The sequence below is a fragment of the Myxine glutinosa genome, chromosome 12, assembly GCF_964187855.1.
Source record: "Myxine glutinosa chromosome 12, kmMyxGlut1.1, whole genome shotgun sequence".
NCBI classification, from domain to species: domain Eukaryota; kingdom Metazoa; phylum Chordata; class Myxini; order Myxiniformes; family Myxinidae; genus Myxine; species Myxine glutinosa.
In genome coordinates this window covers 39,534,319-39,552,285 of record NC_136272.1, presented here as the reverse complement: position 1 = coordinate 39,552,285, position 17,967 = coordinate 39,534,319, and the positions used below count along the sequence as shown (strand labels likewise).

General features: G+C 42.3%; 1 protein-coding gene across 3 annotated transcripts in view; it reads left to right on the top strand.

The window, feature by feature from the left end:
- The first annotated feature begins 215 nt into the window (after positions 1-215).
- LOC137415186 (epidermal growth factor-like protein 6) overlaps positions 216-17,967 on the top strand; it is a 78,093-nt gene continuing 60,341 nt past the window's right edge. For all 3 annotated transcript variants that reach the window (XM_068100766.2, XM_068100765.2, XM_068100764.2), the window contains exons 1-2: positions 216-469; positions 13,238-13,368. In XM_068100766.2, the coding sequence (XP_067956867.2) occupies positions 402-469; positions 13,238-13,368 (199 nt within the window). In that variant the 5' untranslated portion in view covers positions 216-401. The remainder of the gene's footprint in view (positions 470-13,237; positions 13,369-17,967) is intronic.

Here is a 17,967-nt window from a genome sequence, read left to right as displayed (position 1 = left end):
AGGCCATCATAAGGATGGGAAATACTAGGCCATCATAAGGATGGGAAATACTCGGCCATCATTAGGATGGGAAATACTAGGCCATCATTAGGATGGGAAATACTAGGTGGAATATTATTTTAAAAAATGGCGGCAAGGCTGATGGAGGTATATGGAGAAGGGCAGGCTAAAATGAGGTTTGGATTGTAGGTCTGGCGGCTTGATCTGTAGCAACTGTCGGGAGAATGAAGACAAGCACCCAGCCAGGGGGAGGAGGCAGGATCGGAGGCACGGGCAGTGATATCCATGGAGGGTGGGAACGGATCATGAGCGTGGGGGTGTAGGCGTCCACTGGCCAGTCTCGGTTCGCACCAATGGTTCCTGGTGTAGGAAGGGTGTGAAGTAGGCTCGGAACGTGGGTCATGGCACCCACAAAGTGTACCCTGCTCATAGTGCTTGTCGCTTGTGAAACTGCTATTTCTGCACACTGGTGAGTACACTGTGTTCGGTGGTGCCTGCACAGAAAAATACCTCGTGTTGTTCCAAAAACAGGTTTTCCTTTTTCGGAGAAAGTTAAGTTTGTTAAAATTGCGCTCGAAGCACGTTACATTTCTGCATTGCTGTGGTCATGGCCAGACATGGCACGTTTCGTGTTTCGGAGAAACTTTCTGGACTCTTGAGAAGGCCAAACGTAATGTCTCGGACGTTAAAACCATTCTTACACGTTTCGTTTTAACAAACATTGGCTTTAAAAAAGCATTTTTCATTGAACACAAAAATCTGCTTTGGGTATTTCAGGGATGTTTCAATGAAGTAAAATTAACAGTTTCCTACGTTTGTTTATGCAGACTGAATCGTTTCGAATCATATTGAATGTGATACATAACATAATATTGGAAATACTTATGGAAACAGATGCAGTGTGTGCACAATTTATTTTTGGTATACAGAGTCGAGGCTCGTGGAATAGCTGGAATACTTAACGGATCAGGTGCAACGGGACTACAGGAAGAGTAGAGAGAGGGACGTCAACAACAAGATTGAAAAACAATATGGAGGGAGACTTGGACAAATATTGGATGGAGGGAGGAATTAGGGGTGGGAAAATATGCATGGGCTGAGCCTGGTGTTGGCTTAGCGGTTCGGGTGCCGGCTTGGGATTCTCGGATCCTGGATTTGAATCCCGGTCGATCGCTGAATTAACGCCAGGGGGGTTGACTCAGCCCGTCATCCTTCCGAGGTCGGCAAATTGAGCAACAGTTCACTGGTAATTCCGTGCGTGTTGCAAGAGGCGACTAACATTTTGGCGGCAGTAAGAGCATCCGGCCATAAAATAGTGCTCCAGAAAAGGGGACCACAGTGCCCAAAAAAGGGGACCACAGTGCCCCAAAAAGGCCAACCCCTGCTCTGCGGGGAAAATGGCCTCTAAAGGTGGTTCAAAATATGCATGGGCTGGATAACATGGATACAGAATGGAAGCAAATTCCCAGGAAGGAAAAACTGGAAATTTTGAAGGAGGAGGATTTTGGAAGTGAGGGTTATTGAGGGTAGCAAAGATCATGGTTTTGCATTGGACATGATCTGAGATGGTCGTTCAATGACATTGAAGAGGATGTGGAAGCTGGTTCCACATTCTGGAAAAAAGTACCAAATGAGTGGAGGTGAGCAGTGATTGTAGGTGGATAGGATTTTAGGTGTGCAAAGGAAGGACTTTGTCCGATGGAGGATGCCCAGTCGGCGGCTGGTTTTGGAGGCCAACTTTGAAATGTGGTTTGCAATAAAGAGTAACAATTGCACCTGAGAGATGCATGTAATACATAAACAATGCATTATTCTCCCACCTCTGGAACAAACTTCATCACTCTCTTCAATCCTTCTCTTCTCTCCAGGTCTTTACAACAGCTGTTCACCACCATCTCTTATCTTCCCCCATCCAAAACCTTGATCTTTTCTACTCCCGTTAATACACCCCAAATCCACCTCCTTCAATCTCCAACTTCATTCCTGAAATTCATAGTGGTGTCCACTTCTTTTATACCGTGTACACCCCCCCCCCCACCCCCCGCCCTCGCCCCAGCCCTCTCCCTTCCACAGATCTCCCGATGTCCCTGCTCTCACATGTTGTACTCGTGTGCTCTTCCCTCTCTCCCCCCCTCTTGTCTCCCGCTCCCTTTATTATATGTTTTATGTGTACGTTTATGTTTTTTTGTATTTAATGTGTTAGCTCTTACACGTACCTCGACTTTGCATAATGTACAAACATATATATATATATATTACAGGATATATACAAAAACATAATGAATACCTTGTGTAGCGCCTTCATATTTTGTATGTGAGCCCTTTTCCTTATATAGAGCTGCACCCTATTTTCATGCTGCCACTGTTCATCAACGTAACCCAGGCAAAAGTTTTCAATGAAACTGTACTATGGTAACTTTAATAGTTTACTCGGTAATGTATCGCCGCTGTGGTATGTTGTTGCAAATATGCTGTAATTGTACTTTTCACAATTCATCCAAAGAGTTTCATCACAGTTTGACATTGTCAGGATCCATATGGCCCCATATATCCTCACTAATGTTCATATCAGGACTGTGTGGTTCCAAAGAGTTTTTCACCACATTGGCTCTATGCTTGGGGTCATTGTCATGTTGGGAGATTAATCCTCATCCAATGGAACACATTCCTCATGCAATGGAATGATGCATCAGAACCAACATGTACCTGTCCGCAGTCAGTGAACCTTCACTTTTATGCAAATGTAGGACATATTTGGCTGAGATGTAGATCCACACTTGTATTTATCGACCCCCATGCTTCACTGTACGTGTTGTACGCTGACCAATAAACTGCTCCGTTCCGCCTTTGAACAAACTGCTATGTATTTTGCCATAACTGTTCAAACTTGAACTCCTCTGCAAAGACTTCCTTCCAGGTTTGTTCATTCTACTGTTTCCTTTTACTGCCCCCTTTCAGCCTTTTTGATTGGTTGTTTCTCCCCGGAAAAGGTCTTTGGGCAGCTCGGGCATCATTGAACTAATATGTATCTTACTGTTCTTGAACAAAGCTTTACACCCTTGGAGAGGTTATTTGAAATAAGACCTTCACTGGATCGTCATATTTGACATAGAGAATATACCCTGAGGTACTTAACATAACTTTTGGAGAGTTTGGCCTTTCTTCTTCGTCTGCTTCAATTGTTAACATCACCAGGGATTTGCGTAACCTCCTCAGAGTCTTCAATACAGCTCATGCTGAAACATGAAGTCAGGCTGCAAGCTGCCACAAATAGCCTTCACTAGCTAAGACTTTGATTTATATGTGCTTGTCATGTGATATTTCCTTCCCAGCAGTGTAGTATTCACGACACATTCATAACACCATAATGATAACACCGCTTATACTTTCATAGACCTGCAGGTGTTGTAATTTTCTGATTGCTTGCCTGACAAGCAATCAAAGAGATTTTACAATGAAGAATTTCATATATATATATATATATATATATATATATATATATATATATATATATATATATATATATATATATATATATATATATATATATGTATCTATATATATATATATATATATATATGAACTTCACTTCAATCACCTGGTTGATCAACAATGGCATGCTTGAGTGGTTCTGTATAGGGATCTTTCCCTTTAAATAATGACCCTCATAATGAAATCCTTCAGTTCTCGTGGTTAGATATTCATTTACTGCTGTCTTTAATCACTCTAGAGGCTTCTGACAGGGGAGGGAAAACAACAAAAAAATTTCAGATTCCACGCCTGACTAGGCCTGTCCGTTTCTGAACAACATTTAAGGGCAATTGGGATGCTCGAGGCTGGTGTAAGCCAGGTAACAATTGCCCAACGTCTTGGTTGCTCACAGCCTGCAATTTCCAACCTGGCCAGGCGTTACGGTTAAACTGGAACTGTGAATGATGGTCCACGAAGAGGAAGACCACGGGTAACCACCCCAAACCAAGACCGCTGGATTGTGCTGCAGCATCTTCGTGATCGTTTCTGCCCTGCGACGCAAACAGCTGCAGTGACAAAAGGTCGCCACAACAACCGCATCAGTGTCTCTACTGTGCGGAGGTGCTTGAGAAGTCAGGGCCTGATGGCAAGACGTCCTTGCAGAGGTCCAGTGTTGAACGCAGTGCATCTGCGGAACAGACTAAGATGGTGTCTGCAGCATCGCCGCTGGACTCAGCAACAGTGGAGTGCAGTCTTGTTCAGCGATGAGTCCAGATTTTGCCTCCATGCTGCTGATGGGCGTCAACAGGTATGGCACAGAGGTGGGGAAAGATATGCATCATGCTGTATTCGCCAGATCAATAGTTGGGGAGGACCCAGTGTGATGGTATGGGCCGGCATTTCCACCCGTTTCAGGACACCTCTGGTCGTCATCGAAGGCAATCTCACTCGTCAGCGTTATGTCAATGAAGTTTTAAGACCTCATCTGCTGCCATTTCTCCAGGCTCATCCTGACATCGCAGTTTTCCAGCAGGACAACGCTCGACCCCTTGCTGCTTGCCTGACTACCAACCTCCGACAGGAACAGGGTGTTGAAGTGATGCCTTGGATGCCTTATTCCCCTGACCTCAGTCCCATTGAGCATTTATGGGATGAGCTTGGTCAACGTCTTGCATCGAGGAGATCAAGGCTGTCAATCGGCAAATTCTCATTCAAGGCTTGCAGGAGGAGTGGCACAGACTTACCCAGGACCGCATCAGATGCCTGGTGCAGAGCAAGCGTCGGAAGTGTACAGCCTGCCTCACAGCTCAGAGAGGACACACACGATATTGAGGACTGCTGTCATTCTGCCTTTGACTGTTAGGAGTGTTGTGTCCATTCCTGTGTCATTTTGTTTTGACTGTATTCAGGTGTGTGCCTTTGTGTTGCAGTGCTGTGACTTTTGTTGCACCACCCCTTGTGATGTTCATGCTTTTTATTTTTTGTGATTGAGGCAACCTCTTGTTTATTGACATGTGTTTAGTAAAGATAGCTGAACTTTACCCTCTGTGCTCAAATATTTTTCATTTTTGCGTGGAGGATTTCAATGAGTGTCCTTCTAAAGATTTGATAAGTTTTGTTTGATGTTAAGTATATATATATATATATATATATATATATATATATATATATATATATATATATATATATATATATATATATATATATATATATATATATATATATATATATATATATATATAGTTACGGATTCGTCACTTCCGTTGTGGTTTTCATCCACTTGAAACATTTTTGGTTCCATGTACTATTATTGTTTTCAAAAGGTTTATTGTGTATGAACTGTTTTCAAAAGGTGAAAAGTTAGTGTTAAAAAGAAACAGGAAACCGGATCGGGAACCAGACGACGAAGAGGAAGAAGAGGAAAAGAAGGCGGAGCGAGTGGAGTCGGACAAGAAGCATAGTTGCTTTGCGGTCTGGAGCGAATGTTGACGAGCAGGAGTCACGAGTGAACTTTGGGTTTCCCAGGAAAGGGATTCCTGTGACAGAGTTGTTATCGCTGTGACAGATCAACCTGCGTGTCAGGTTTTGCGGTGGATTCTGAAGAGAATCATCGTCATCATCGTCCTGCCGTTGCACCACGAGACCGGGCGGTCGGCCATTTTGACTTGCGCGCTTTGCAGCGCTCAAGGTTTTTTGCCTCGTTTTAGTCACTGTCACCGCATTCAGACGTGGATCTGGCGTGTGTGTGTGACGTGGCTTTTGAAGGTTAATTTGTGGTTCGCCGACTGTGAGCCGTGTAACGTCAATACCCGAGGGTGTGATTTCCCAGTCGCCTGGAGGGAGCCTTTGGATTTCCAAGTCGCCTGGAGGGTGCCTTTGCACAGCTTTGGCAGCCGGGCTGTACCTGCCAACCCAACGGGATTCTGGTCTCGATTGGACCTGTCGATCGCTGGAGCGGATCGACTCTGGCTTGAAGCCGGGGATTAGAGACATTGGGGATGTTCTTGTTTCACTCACCTGGAGCACAGTGAGTTATATATTATAAAACTGATGGTACCATCATAGGATATTGATTGTACTTTTGATTCATATTATTGTTGTACTGTTATTCTTGTGTGATCTTAATACAATATTTGTTTGTAACAATTGGTGTGGCTTCCCCAGTGATCTTTGACAAACAGAATAACACATTTTTCTGCCGTGACTCCTCTCGGGGCTCGGAGGTACACCGTGACCATATAGACTTGGCATTTAATATGGAATATTTTTTTGTGGGGGTGAACTTACTTTTCAAGATGTCTTAGAACCAAAAGTTCATTGGAATTATGTTGAAATTATTCTAGATTTTGTTAATGTGACCTTTAAAAGAAACAAAAACCACATTTGACATTTTGAAACAAATAAATTGATCCTTGAAAGTGATGTAAACTGATATCGAACTCAACTCATGGACAGTACTGTGTTAAACATCTGTACGTTTTCCAGAAGTATCTCTTTATTTTGCACATTAGCCAAAATTTTTTTAAACAAAAACAAAAGTTAAATTACGACTGGGATTACGGACAGTAAAATTACAGTTCAGTACTTCGTGTAACCCCCATGAGCTTTCAGGAGAGCACGTACACGTTGAGGCATGCTGTTCACGAGATTTTCCAAGGTTTGGACAGGAATCGCTTGCCATGCAGTGACAATAGCCTGCTGCAATTCACGCACAGAGGTCGGTTGCTGGTCCAAGTGGTCGATTTGACGCGTTAATTCTGCCCACAAGTTCTCCATCGGATTCATATCCGGGGACATGGCAGGCCACTCCATATGCTCTACACCACGGTCAGCAAGAAAGTGTTGGATCATGCGAGCACGATGAGGCCATGCATTGTCATCTTGGAAGACAAAGTTTCCTCGAAAGCCTGCAGAGCAAATGGAAGCAATGTTTCTTCCAGAATGTCCCTGTACTTGAACTGGTTCAGGTTTCCATTCAGAGCAACCAGGTCAGTTTTGCCCCCTGCATGAAAAGCAGCCCAAACGGTCACCCCACCACCTCCAGCTTGGACTCTTGGCACTATACAATCTTTGTTGTAGGCTTCATGCACTTGTCTGCACACTCGGACGCGGCCATCTTGACGATAGACCAGAAATCTAGACTCGTCACTGAAGATCACGTGATTCCAGTGTCCTGGCTGCCATTGACGGTGCTCTCTGGCCCACTGCAATCGACGCTGGCGGTGTTGTCTGGTCAGGCGTGGCTTTCTCAGGGGACGCCTGGCACGATAGCCTGCTTGAACCAGTCGTTGGTTGACGAGGCTTCTGCATACAGGCACATTTGTCAGTTGCTGCCACTCAGCCCTAAGCCGATTAGCTGACTTGCTACGGCCATTGCGGACTAACCGGTGCAGCTGGCGATCATCCCTCCTTGTGGTTCTGCGGGGATGTCCTGGCCTCGGTATTGGAGTAGAGACACCCCTCTGAGCATTTCGTTTCAGGATCTTTGACACCTGACCTTGAGAGATGCCATACTGCCGAGCAATAGCACACTCTTTCATGCCGTAATTTCGTAAAGCCACCACTCCATGACAAACAGCATTGTCGAGTTGACGGACCATCTCCAGAGGAAGCGGCAATAACTTTTGGAGACGTGCAGCAGTTGTTTTCCACGAATACAGAACGCAACAACCCTTGTATACCCGACTGTGAAACCAATCGTCAAATGCACCTGTCCGTACATTTTGCCACGCCACCTGTGATATAATTCTGTTGTTGAATTCTTGCTGCGACAGACAATCAGTGACATGGTTCTTTTAACAAATAAATCACCAAAGTGTAAAAGAAACTCACCAGATTGATATACTGAGTTAAGAAAGTAAACCCAAGTCAAGAAAAAAAAAATCCATATTAAATGCCAAGTCTGTGTATAACTGTATATATCTATATTATTTAACAGGAGTGTCTGTCTGTCTGTCTGTCCGTCCCCAAACTACTCCCTCAGGTTTGGGGCTAGCCCCGCCAAACCTCCTGTGGAATGTTTTGGGGTCCCAGTAGATGTTGTAAGGTAGGTCGGAGGTTTCAAAAATTCCTCAATAAAATTATGATTTTGAAATTAACTTGAAACGAAGCTGCCGCAAATCCGGAAGTGGACAGATGACGGCAATGAGCTGGTTTGATTATATCTCAATACAATCGTCATTTAACACAGTATTTTGTTGAAGTATCAATTTATGATTGGAATAACGTTTGGAATTGAGTGAATACAATTACGATTTTAAATTCTTAATTGTATTCACCCAACCGTACAGAACTACTCCACATCCGGATTTAAATATTTGTTTATGTCACGAATGTTGGTGAAAGTATATTTTTTATATTAATGCTATTTAATTTTAATTTGTGATTGGAGTTATGCTGTTTCGAATGAAAATAGAGATATTGATTTCAAGTGAATGAGGAATTGCCGTGACGGTTTCTACTTTCTAAGTGTTACATTCACGGATCACCATATGCATATTCACCATTGACTGGGTATGGAACCATTCAAACAGGTACGTTTTTCCTGGATGTCCTTCAAGAACCTGCTGTCCATGCTTGATGTTCAACTACAGGTGGCACAGGAATGTGGAATTTATTGGTTCCATGGTTTCTAAATCGTCGGTTTTTTTTAACCCAAGTCTTTCATGAACCTGCTGTCCATGTATGACGTGCGACTGAAGATGCTACAGAAATGTGGAATTTATTGGTTTCATGCTTTAGCATTAACCCTTTCTGCATTGTCTGTTTGCTGATGACCTCCCACCCATGCGTAGTACCGGTTCCTCGCTAGTGTATATATATACACACATATATATATATATATATATATATATATATATATATATATATATATATATATATATGTATATATATATATATATATATATATATGTATATATATATACACAGTCACGTGAAAAAGTAAGCACACCCCATGTATAGTTTTGACTTTTTCAACATATTTCAACATACAGCTATTTGATCTTCATTTCAACAATATTGATAGATAAAGGTGATATAATGTAATAAATATCATGAAACATTTACATTTTGTAGTCCATTGTATCATTTAAATAAACATAAATGCAAATTTCGCATGTGGAAAAAGTAAGTACACCCTTGGCTCTAATAGGTGGTATTGCCCCCTTTGGCAGAAACAACCTCAAGAAGGCGTTTCTTATAACTGTCTACCAGTCTCTGACATCGACTGGGAGAAATTTTTGCCCACTCCTCCATGCAGAATTCTTTCAGCTGTGCGATGTTTGAGGGGTTTCTTGCATGCACAGCTCGTTTCAAATCCGCCCACAACATCTCGATGGGATTTAGATCTGGGCTTTGACTTGGCCAGTCCAGAACCCATCCATTTCTTTCTTTTCAGCCATTCCTTGGTGGATTTACTGGTATGTTTAGGGTAATTGTCATGTTGCAAGGTCCACCTTCGGTTGAGCTTCAACTTTCCGACAGATGGCCTCACATTATCCTCAAGCACCCTCTGGTACAATGAAGAATTCATCGTGGTTTATACGATGGTGAGCTGCCCAGCCCTGATGCAGCAAAGCTGTGCCAAACCATAATATTTCCACCACCATGCTTTACAGTTGGTATCAGGTTCTTGTGGTCAAATGCTGTCTTTGGTTTTCGCCAAACATGTCTTCTGGTACTGTGGCCAAATAGCTCTACCTTTGACTCATCTGTCCAGAGCACATTTTTCCAGAAGTGCTGGTCTTTGCCGAGGTGTTCATTGGCAAACTTTAGTCTTGCCCTGATGTTCTTTCTGGACAGCAAAGGTTTCCTCCTGTCACACCTCCAATGTAGATCACATTTGTGCAGCCTGTTTCTAATGGTAGACTCGTGCACTTTGACATCAACAGTGGCAAGCGCTACCTGTAGGTCCCGTGATGACATTCTGGGGTTCTTAGAGACTTCTTTCAGCATCTTGCGGTCTGCTCTCAGGCTGAACTTGCTGGGGCGGCCTGGCCTGAACAAGTTGGCAGATGTTTGGAATCTTCTCCACTTGTAGATGATCTTCCTGACAGTCGAATGATTGATTTCAAATTGTTTGGAGATCTTTTTAAATCCCTTCCCAGACACGTAGGCATCTATAACCTTCTTTCTGAAGGTCTCAGAGAGCTCTTTTGGTCTAGGCATGGTGACGCCGCACACTTCAACAACAAAGAGCAAACCAAACTAAATGTCTGAGGTTTAAATAAGACAGGTTCCTCCAAGATCCTCTCCAATGATGTTCTAATCATTTGCACCTGAGCTGGAGCACCTGATTCTAATTTTAGGTATTTGAAGTAGTGATAAATGTAGGGGTGTACTTACTTTTTCCACATGCGAAATTTGTATTTATGTTTATTTAAATTATACAATGGATTACAAAATGTAAATGTTTCATGATATTTGTTGTATTATATCACCTTTATCTATCAATATTGTTGAAATGAAGATCAAATAGCTGTATGTTGAAATATGTTGAAAAAGTCAAAACTTTACATGGGGTGTACTTACTTTTTCACGTGACTGTATATATATATATATACTATATATATATATATATATATATATATATATATATATATATATATATATATATGTATATATATATATATATATATATATATATATATATATATATATGTATATATGTGTATATATGTATATATGTGTATATATATATGTATGTGTATATATATATGTATATATATATATATATGTATATATGTATATATATATATATATATATATTTCCGGAAACAGAGTACGGCACTCCCCTTAGCGGGGTGGGGGGGGGGGGGTTAATCCCCCTTCTATTTGCACTGGCCGTCTCCGCTCCTGAAGCTACGCCGCTCCCTCCACGAGGCAGGTGGGCAACTTCGCTCGAGACCATGGACAAGATGTTATTTTGATTTTGCTGAGCGGTTTTTAGCAGCCCGCGGCTCGAGCCATTAACAAAAACTAAACCCGATCCTAAACGTTGGCCAAATCGTGCCACAGGTGTTCAATGTGGAAACCTCTAAAGCGACCGAATGTGAAGAAGCAAAAGGGGTAAAGAAAGAACACAGGGATTTATTAATTATTTACACACAACCAAAGCAGAAAAGAAAAGAAATGTAATTTACAGGGAAATGGAAGGAGCAGAAGGACACAGAGCAATTTCTAGCTTATCTATACAGTCTTACTTATTCCCCAGACAGAACAAACAAGACAAACTCACGTACACAAATGGATGAATGAGGGGCTGATATGGAACGGCAGAGGAGGGTCCCGGCAGATGGTAGGCGTCGAGGTCCGGCTCCAAGCTTGCGCTTCGGTCCATGCTTTTTGGGGTCGAGGCGAAACCCGGCACACAGCTCCGCTCCGGGCTGGCAGCAAGGCGGCGGCAGGCACACGTCTATCGTTCGTTGCACGCGGCAGAGCTGGTTTTTGCCTCGACACGCCTCTGGCTCTTTCGGTCATCTGCTGGTGGGGGCTTCCCCCCCCCCCCACGGGTTATATAGCCACACCCTACCAAGCCATAGCCACTCCTTACCAAGCCGTGCCCACCGAGTCCTGGTTGGGCGCAAGGGCTTCCTGTCTCCACCTCCTGAAGACGATGGGCCTGCCACGCCCTTCTCCCCCGAGTTGACCGCGTGCGTAATGGAGTTTGGACTGAAGAAAACAGCCCAATGCAACGGTGGCGAACGCCGCAGAAAACCGCCCAATGTTACTGGCACTTTTGAAGAGATGATTTGGGGGAAACTTGAAAAGGGAACTATCTTATTCGATTCGGTGCAATGCAGTGTCAATTAATGGGAAACAGAGCCTTATACTGACATAGAATAAGAAATAACTATAGAGAGTTTCTATGGTGGCCTACGTGCTTGAACATGGACTAGCTACGGTGCACTCATTTCAATTAACAACCAATTAAAGGGGAAATGTACATAGGAAATTTTAATACTAAATTTACAAAGTGAAGGTTCTGAAAACCGTAACAATATATATATATATATATATATATATATATATATATATATATATATATATATATAGATGTTCAGGATCCCACAGTGTCCTTCATGAAGATAAGCGAGCTATCTCCGACACCTTGGCTAAGTATCTTACTTCAGCATGGTGATTTGGTGATAAATATATATATATATATATATATATATATATATATATATATATATATATATATATATATATATATATATATATATACATACATACACAGAGCGTATATGGCTGGCAAGTCAGCTTCGGTCAGCTCTGAACTCTCTCGCTTGGGTTTGAATCTCGACTCGCCTATAAACTGTCACCCTGATGTTTTGCGTTTGTGGTGATACATCAGTGTTTGCTTCATCCCTCTGGTAACCATTGAACTGAATATCCCTTCTGCTGGCATTAGTTAGTGGATGTTCAGGATCCCACAGTGTCCTTTATGAAGATAAGCGAGCTATCTCCGACACCTTGGCTAAGTATCTTACTTCAGCATGGTGATTTATCCATGATTCTAACCCCATCCAAAGTAACTCCTTTAGCAGAACCACTATATATATATATATATATGTATATATTTGGTTTAATTATTGATGGAATATTATCTTACGTGACTTGGTAGTCATTTGAATAATCCTGGAGCTCTGCCCTGGTATGCAACTGCCAGCTGGACTTTTCTGGCCTGGCATGCCATGGAATTGTGTGGTGGCAGGTGAAACAACTGCCTACAAGATGAAGTGTTTTGCACTAGATGTTTTTTTTATTCTTACAATAACTATTATATAAGCACAAGTTAGTATGATGGAATTTGAAGTGTTTGAAGATCATATTGTCAATTGATTGGGTGGTGAAGCCATCCAACCTCGTGCACACACGTTTCAACCACTGTTTACAATTGATCGTGAAAGTGTTTCAGACAAGAACACACTTGCTGATTGGGATTGTTAGCCTTAAAATGCATTATATGATCCAATACAGTTGTGCTACTTTAAAAACTGCTACATGAAGTTTGACTCAGCTATTCAACGTAGGGTGCTAGCAATACAGATTACACAGGAAGGACACAACCATTCAAATGTTGAGCATTGTACTTCTCACCCAACTCAGCACTTAATTGTGACTTTGTGTGCCGAAAATTGCAGTAAATCGAATCCACACCACTTACTGTACCGAACATAATTACAATGTGATAACATGTATTATTCCAGGAGACGTACATATTGTTTATTTTTCCCTTTTGAAGTAAATATCCCCTTCCCAGGCAGCCCAAGGTACAGAAAGTAGCTGGAGACCTTGCGGTGCAAGAAATTTCCATCCGTGGCCTTTGCAAGTTTGGACGTCTCTTGTCCTGCTGCTATGGATGGCACGTTGGAGAAACTGGTGGATGTGAACGTAAGTAAGCCCCCACGGTGGTTATTGTTACTTTACTTAATCTTCATTCCCAAGCTTGGTGTTTTTTATGCGCATGCAGTAATTCCCCATTTTTTCGACACGAAAATCAAACCCTTGCTGGAATGCCTTGGGTGCTTGTGAGAATAACAACTGTTCGCAGCTGCTCTCAACACGTGCAACGTGATGCAATGATTGAGCACCAGTCTACAAGATTATTTTGCCTGATTATGATGAGACCAAAAACATCATATTTTGGTGTATTACGCCTATATTTTTTATTGTGAAATTACAAACTTGCTTGTTACTTTTTATGAGGTCATCTCACCTCGATTCTCGAAGCGATGAACTTATAAAATCGGTCGTGATGTCCAGATGTTTTTCTGTCCGTCCGGTTTTCCATCCGTTAACTTTTTGCTATTTTTTTGTTATTTTCCCTTGTCCCCGAGCTGATTGTTTTGAAAATTGACACATGAATACAAGGCAGGAGCTGGCACAATTGCTCGGTCTTCGATTTTTGGATCATGGGGGCTCCAAGGGGGGGGGGGGGGGGAGGGGGCGGGGTTAACCCCTAAATGTTGGATCCCCACTGGTCCCTTATTTACCAACCGATTGCTCTGAAACCCAAAAACAGTCCTTCTACTCGATGGTTTACAGGTTCGCTCATTCTTGGATTTTTTATTTATTTCAGATCAGGGGGCTCCCAGAGGGGGTTCCCCCAAATCAGCAGAGGTATGAACTACAACCTGAAGAGATGACTGTCAGCCCACTCGGGGTGGGGGGGGGATGGGGGAGAGCTATTTTTAATGTTCTTTCTGTTTTGAATAAAAAAAGGCCTGAACAGCAGCTGTGTGGTCACGTCAACAGTGGCTGCTTCCTTCGATATATGTATCAGTGCTGTTTTGATTTCTTGAAACCAGTGCATTCCTTTGCATCCCGATCACACATGAACAACTACAACAATGAATGAAGTTTTACCCGAGTTTTGCTTCATGTGAGATTCTTCAGGGGTCACATAATCAGTCGAATTACAAACATCCAACAGCTTTTTTGAAGGATTGCTTTTGTCATCATCAAGCATGGTCAGTTTTTTTTTTGTTCTTGTTGATGCAAATCAAGTCTGGCAGATAGGTATGCCATGGCCTGTCCAACCGTGCTATATACAGAACATGATGCATGCTGTTTGAATCTGCATTATGCCGAAACTATTTTAGTTCTGCCCAGATTCATCTTGTGGTTTCGTTACTTGGAGACTCAACACCAAAGCCATTCCCAGTACTGCCACACATAGCTGTCCTAAAATCCCAGCAATTAGGCTGCATTGCATTGGACGTGAAGTCCAGGCTCAAAAAAACAATACAAGTTGAAATTGCATATGTATTCATGGAAATGTGTATATATATAAAAACTAGCGGGGTCACCCGTGGGAATCCCACGGGCATGGATGTGTGTGACATTTCGACATATTGAGTTAGATGCTGCACCTGCACATTCAGTTATATAAAATGGTTACTGGCAATAATTGATCACATCCACAAATGATGTAATCCACACAATTTATGTACTTTACATAACGTTAATAGGAATACATACATGCCCGTGTAGATGGGAAATACAGTTTGTTTGAAAGAAATCACAAATATCAGAAGAAAGTTTTAAAAATTTAGAACTATTCTCACTCAGAGTTAAACAACACCGTAATATTATGCGGTTGCTTCAACGTTTTCGTTGAATTATATGTCATCATTGTGAGATTTTTTTTGGAATTTTTTTTTTTGAAATGAGATTTTTAGGCAAAACGGCAAAAAAGCAACAGAACAGCTGTGAAACAACATCAAAACAGCAGTGAAAAAGCATCAAAACAACAGTGGAAAGCGTCAAAACAGCAGTGAAAAAGCATCAAAACAGCTGAAAAAGCATCAAAACAGCAGTGAAAAAGCATCAAAACAGCAGTGAAAAAGCATCAGAACAGCTGTGAAAAAACAGCACTGAAAAAGCATCAAAACAGCAGTGAAAAAGCATCAAAACAGCAGTAAAAAGCATCAAAACAGCAACAATAGTCCGGTGATTTTTCAATCACCGCAACTAAATGTGTCGGAGTAATTAACTATTTTCCTTCGTGACCTCCTTTTGTTGCCTGAATGGTGTCACTGCAGGACCTCCGGGTAAACAACATTACGGGTGAAGATTCCACTGCGGCCATCAATTTTTCCCTGTTGGCCATTACTGACTACCTTTACCTTGACATCCTCAAATCGTTTAGCACGCGACAATGCAACATATAATTGGCCATGGCTGAAGACGGGTTCTGGTAGGTAAATCCCAACTTTGTGTAATGTTTGACCTTGACTCTTGTTTATTGAGAAAGAGAATGCCACACGAACTGGAAATTGATGGCGTTTGAGTACGAATGGTAGTGTTGTATCGGAAGGTGCAATACTAATCCTGGGTAAAAATGTGCGTGTTCCTTTGTGACTGCCAGAAATTATTTCTCCATCTATTATGTTTGGCAACAATCTTTTAACAACCAATCTTGCACCATTGCACAGTCCCTGTTTCGGATCAAAGTTACGGAGTAACATGATGACAGCACCATCTTTGAGACGAAGTTTGTGCAATGGCATTCCAGAAGGAGTTAATTGATTTAGGAATTCCATAGGATAATTTAGTGCCTCTTCAGGGTCATCACAGACAATGGAATCAGCGCTGAAGTACGTCTTTTCTTCCCCAGGAAATGCATCCAGTATCTCATCGTTGATCACAAATGTGGATTCATTCTTTGGACACAACACGGCTCGTTGTGCCAGCGCATCATAGTTTGAATGGATTTCGTTCAAATTACCAAAAACAGCCTCTGCTAAAGACATGTTGTCTTCTACACAGATACGATCAGGCAGTCGTATTAAATCTGAGTCAGGAATTGTTTCCACAGTCCCATTTCCAACCGACAGTAACCATTTTGAGAATTCTTCGTCATCATTAGCTCTCATGTTTGATTTTAAGTTCAGCAGTTTGAACTTTGGCCACAACTTGCTACGCTTGATGCATGTGGCGATGATTGCTGCAGGTGCAGCGCGAGGTACAACGGGCAAAACCTGCCTGAAGTCCCCACCAAGAAGTAAGACCTTTCCACCAAAAGGAATGTTGTTGCTGGTTACATCCCGGAGACATCGATCAACAGCCGCTAAAGCATATGCTGGAGCCATAGGTGCTTCATCCCAAATGAATAGGTTGGCCTTCCTTAGAGTATCTGCATCTTTACTCGTAGGTGATATGTTGCATGTGGAGTTTTCCAAAATGGGCACTGGCAATTTAAATCGATGGTGCGATGTACGGCCCCCTGCTAGCAATGTTGCTGCAATGCCCGAGTACGCCATTGGAAGAACCAAACGACACTGGCCTTGCAAGATGTGCAGAAGCGTATTATAGAGAAAGGTCTTGCCACTTCCGCTCGGTCCATCAACGAAAAACAACCGGTTGCCTGTGTACTGGTCCCTACAATGAACGGCCTGTAGGACCTCATCTACAATTTTGATTTGGTCATCATTTAGTAGTTGTCTGTTGTTTTCACCTTTTTCATGTTCATCTCCCGGTACATACTGATAATCATCGCTCGAAAGATCTTCAACAGTGTCTGGAGGTACTGGTAACTGAAATGCTTCCAAGGTCTGTCCATGTCTTAGGAGGAAGGACTGTATTTCTCGCAATGCCATGAAAATACTTTGTTCCAAGATATGGCCGCTGTGCACAAAATCTTCGCAAAGGTCGTTTTTATATTTTTCCCACAGTGCCGACGTGTCTGTTGGTGTGCAGAATATGCATAGGGTTGCAAAAAGAGATCTCAATTGTTGTGGCATGGCAAAGATAACTCCATCAGCTAAGGACCTGTCCCATTCTGTATCATCTTCTGTTAAATGTAATTTCCTGGCTGCATCCTTGTATGTTTCACAAACTGCTCCATCTACGGTTCTGAGATCTTCAAATGATGTTTTACCAGGGCAGTGCAGCAGGAGTACACGAAGATGAAAGCGCTCAATGTCCATAGGGCTTGCCGAAACCATGCGTCCGATAACCTTGTTGCCGCCCCGGCGTCGAAGTTTCCATGTCTTTTGTCCATCTTCAAATACGTAATATTTTGGAATGTCATGGTACAGATAACTTCGTGCCTCAGGGTCTCTCTGGTTTAACTGAAACCAAGCTGTAAGTGTTGTACCCCTATGTCGTACAATGGCTTCTTCCTCGTTACCATCCCTGAACACAACAGTCTGCAATTCAGGTAAGTGTACCGCAAGTCTGGTGATGGAATGGGACTGTTTGTGCATTTCAAATTCCATCAATCTCCATGCTGCCTCTGGGGCACTGACATATCTACAGTCCAAATAGGTCTTTATTTCGTCCACCTCCACTCTCCCGCGCTCTCGAATTTCGATGCTGGCACAGTCATGTCCCTTGTACACATATTTAAATAAGTACTTTATACTCTTTATGCTTGCGCAAACCTCAATGTTGATGTGTGCTCTGTACTTCTTCAGTAAATAAGCATTGAATGGGACGACATATTGGCAATCAACATCGGTTCCATGAACGGTTATGGTGGGTCCA